We start from the raw sequence: 4,368 nt of genomic DNA, 5'->3' as shown, positions 1-4,368 counted from the left end.
GGTGTGTTATCAACATTATCCTCATCCTAAATCAAAACACAGCACTGTACCAGCTCCTAGGAAGAGAATTAACTCTATCCCAGCTGAAACCAGGACAACAATGCAATATTTCTTAAAAAAATACTTAGATATTTATGCTTTTCATCTTTTTTTTTTTACTACCACTGTGTGTGTTCTGCAACATAAAGCTATATGCTAATGACCTATATGCTTTTGCATATGTATCCGGAGCATTCAGGGAGGTTTAACCTAAAAATAAGTCATCACTTATCAAAACACGCAGAGGACTGAGTGTCTGTCAGGTTCTTTTTGCTTTTCTTTAGTTTTATAAAACAGAAGCTAACGCAAAACCCTTGCCTCACCTTCAGCGAACACCAGAGTCTCACCAACACCTACAAAATCCAAGTTTGGGGTAGCAGTTCCACCAACCACATGCCATTCCACTGCCACCTGTCCCAGGCTGCCTTCTGTCCTATGTACCATTAGCTGCACGTTGGTCTGAGGACGTTCTTCTACTTCAATATACAGACCTTTCTCTGTCGCATTGGGACTTATGCTGTAGATCTTAAATACTCCAAATGCATCTCCATTCATCATTATGATAACTGTGGAAGTATTTGGCTGTCCTATAGTCGGCTGATTTTTTAAGCTGGCTGAGATGTTCATTAGTTCAACTTTCAAAAGGGATATAGTGAATTTCTCATCCAACTCTGGCAGACTGTCAGGGAGTATGGTAACTGAGAGATTTGCAAACTCTTCCCCTTCCTCCATTATGGCCCGCTGTCCTGTAGCAGATTCATAATCACTACCAGCGATGGCTTGTGTGCTAAAGAGAGTGGATGCACTGGTGATATTTTTCTTGTAGGTCCAGAATCCTGAAGTGTTAGTTAATGGGCTGATCTCTGATGTCAGCCAAAGGCAGAGAGGAATCTCAGAGGCACTGGAAAATGTAAAGGCTGAACATGCTTGTTCTTTTAGGCACTGAGTTGCACAGGCATACAGTGGGTCACTTGCTGCCGACACATTCACTCTGGTCTTGGATGGTTGGTCGGGAATTCCTTGTACAGGAGACTCGTAACAGGCCAGGATATCCTGACCTTGCTCAATGGCAAGAGCTACGACATCGGTCTCAGAAGTGCTGTAAAATATCTGTAGCTGACCAAACCTTCCCCCGCTAAAAGACATTAAAATAAAAAAGTAATGTTAGTTGATGAAGTATGTCTAACATTCTTTATGTTTCTGGGTTAAGAATAAAAGTGAACAAAACCGACTGGCCCTTTCTGAATTGCTGTAAAGTTCCAAATAGCTAATTAAAGTGGATTCCCTTGAAGCTAGTACCACAATAACTGAGTTGTCATTTTTTTGTGAATACCAAGTTTGACTATTTATAGCTTGGGTAGCAGTCTGTTAAGAATGCATGTTAGCAAACATTTGTTTCCAGGAATTAACTTAGTCTTCTTAGGGCTGGCAAGGAAGAAAAAGCCTGTGCTGTCCAACCTTGTCGTCTTTCCTGAGGTGTCCTCAGGATATCGTATCACATGCATAAAACCTGTTTCCCTTTTCTTGTGTCTTTCCATCCCACAAGGGTTGACCCATTTTGTCCTCCAGTTCAAATCACAGGAGCAGGGTGTTGTGCAGCTTTAAATGATTTGACTATTAAATAGGCAGAATGAAACTTCAAGTACACTGTGTACACTGTACATCGCAATGTATATTACATTTAAGTACTTTATGTACATTTCTAATAAGCAGACATCTAGTTCAAAAACAATGTATATGAAATAAAAATGCGTTCAGCTGGCAGATCAAGAAATTGATGCAAATACTTATACAAGAGGAGCACGACATTTGAAATTATAGCCAAGAAAAAAAAAAAAGAAAAAATAACAGATATAAATAAAGCAAACATTATACAAACCTTCGCCTGACTGTTATATTTGCAAGCAAATTTCTCTCTAGTGGCTCCTGAATTCGATATAAGGATTGATGAAAGAAAACTGTGCCATAAGGATTATCATTGGCAGGTATTATAATATTTGCCACGCCATCTAACCCAATAGCACCACCATTGGAGGCCTGAGTTAATTCTACATGGACAATCTCAAAAAGAAAAAAAAAAGAAAAAGAAATAAGGCAGCTAAACAATTTTTTGTATTTCTAACAATAATCACAAGCAAAGTAAAATCTGAACTTTTTGCACCTTCCTGACAGAACATTCCTTGTTTTTCTTTGCACACATTTCTATAACAAGTTAAAAGTCTAATACTATTCAAGAAAGATGTAACTGCGTTACTTACTTCTTCTATTTCTGGAATTTCATCAGCCAGGATCTCCAACAGCAACATCTGAATGGCTTCCCCAGGGGCAAAAGTAATATTACCCAAGGTGACCTGCAAGTCAGCATCAGCAGGATGTCCGTTAATGGTAGCAACCCACTGAACAGTAACATTACCGAGTGTCCCAGCATTGCGAATTATTGGCAGATTTATGGTTACTGATCCAAATTCAGGTTCCTCCACAGTGAATTCAGTAATCTGAAAAACTGAAGTACAGAGCAGAGAGATGTATTTCATTAACAATGAAATTGAAAGTAAATATATCAACTCCCGAAGTACGTAGTTTTATTTCACTTGACTGCATTTACTTGCACAGGTAAATCACTTTTAATCAGGTTTAAACATAAAAGCTAACTTTCAGTATTAATATTTTCATCCACAGAGGAAATTAGCATGAAAATTAAGCCCTCATTGAAAAAGTTTATTCCAACATACCCATTTTTCGAGGTTAACCATGAGCTGTTTCTAATTTCTTAGAAGACACTTTCATAATTATTCCCAGCAAGGAAACTCTTTAGCAGCTTTCATGTCATTTACTGAAGAAATAAGTCAACATATTCCATCTAAAATTATTTCAACTAAAAGTATTCCTTGTATTAAACATTTAGTTTTAAGAATTAAGTTAGTTAACTACCCATCTAGAATTATTTATTTTTGATGTTTTTTCTTTCTTTCCTCTACCTTCTTCTACTGACAAAATGGAACAAGAGGAACTAAGTAGGGTACTGAAGGGAGAAAAGGGTAAGTCAGAGCAAAAGACAGGAAAAAATACACCAAAAACCAAACAACAAAACAAAAAGTTAGATTTCTAAAATATCATTAAATTTTTGAAATCACCAAAACCCTTCTCAAAACCTGTGTAATGAAACTCATTTTGGAAAGTATACACAATTCATTTTATTGATAGTAAGAGGCAGAATAAAAACTAAAGTACTTGACAGAAAATAAGAGAGTATAATTTAATTTCTCTTTATATTTTCCAGTTTCCCCAGATTTTTAAATCGCCTTTGGCTGATTATCTAGTAAAACAAAGATATCAAAGTATTTAAGCAACAGATATTAGAATGCAGATTTTGCAGAAATGCAGCACTTAGATAAAAAATTAAAAAATAAACTAAAATCCATCTATCTCTATTGAGAGATTCCAAAATACTGTTATATCAACTGACTAAATAATATTTTTTTGTTATATTAAAGAACCATTACTCCTTAATTACATGTTTTAATTTAGTTTATCTTATCTTTTCCTTTACTGTCTTCGTCCAGGCTTCCTCTTTGTCTTCTGAAAGTTTTTATTCAGTTGCCCAGTAACAGCTCACCCACAAATCTGCAGTAAAAATGTTAACAGAAGAGAGAAAATATGCAAATAAGACTCATTTACCAAAGGATCCAAATGGATCATCAGAAGCCTCAATAGTTATGATTGCCCTAGTCAAAGATCCAAGCAAGGCTCCTCCTGTTGTTTGATTCAGCAACTGAACATAAAATGACTCCTCAACTTCAGGGTTGATATCATTAATTATATAAATTGGCACAGCTTTACTTGTTTCTCCTTCTAGTAAGACAACATCTGATGAGGCTACACTGTAGTCCTCGCCTAGATTGATAGATGAAAAAAACAAAACAATAAAAAACACAGAATATTAATGCACTATGGTTCAGTGTATTGAACATCATCAGTAATACTTATCTTCTCTTTTGCTTACACATGCATTCCTCCACGTTTTTACATATTTTTTTTTCTTTACCATCAGACCCAGACAACACAGTCTTTTTTTATTTCCCATTGCCTTAATCCATCCCATATCTGGATGGACTAAAATAAAACTTGGCTTGGCCAAAACAGAGTTTGCACTGTTAGACCAAGAGGTAGTTACAAAAGGTAGTTACAAAAGGTCCAATATTGTCTTCCATTGACATGGTGTATCGGGTTTGCGTGGCAAGGTTTTGCGGGAGGAGGCTACAGGGGAGGCTTCTGTGAGAAGCTGCTAGAAGCTTCCCCCATGTCTGATAGAGCCAATGCCAGCCAGCT

At 36.6% G+C, this 4,368-nt stretch overlaps 1 protein-coding gene across 1 annotated transcript in view; it reads right to left on the bottom strand.

Moving 5' to 3' along the window:
• The window catches only part of GPR98 (G protein-coupled receptor 98), a 289,750-nt gene that overhangs the window by 233,133 nt on the left and 52,249 nt on the right, over nucleotides 1-4,368 (bottom strand). The window contains exons 29-32 of the mRNA XM_009330315.1: nucleotides 3,718-3,933; nucleotides 2,298-2,542; nucleotides 1,919-2,100; nucleotides 363-1,174 (exon numbers count right to left, since the gene is read on the bottom strand). Of these exons, the coding sequence (XP_009328590.1) occupies nucleotides 363-1,174; nucleotides 1,919-2,100; nucleotides 2,298-2,542; nucleotides 3,718-3,933 (1,455 nt within the window). The remainder of the gene's footprint in view (nucleotides 1-362; nucleotides 1,175-1,918; nucleotides 2,101-2,297; nucleotides 2,543-3,717; nucleotides 3,934-4,368) is intronic.

Source organism: Pygoscelis adeliae, unplaced genomic scaffold (genome assembly GCF_000699105.1).
Source record: "Pygoscelis adeliae isolate BGI_AS28 unplaced genomic scaffold, ASM69910v1 Scaffold178, whole genome shotgun sequence".
In the NCBI taxonomy this organism is placed as follows: Eukaryota; Metazoa; Chordata; class Aves; order Sphenisciformes; family Spheniscidae; genus Pygoscelis; species Pygoscelis adeliae.
This window is presented reverse-complemented; position numbering and strand designations above follow the sequence as displayed.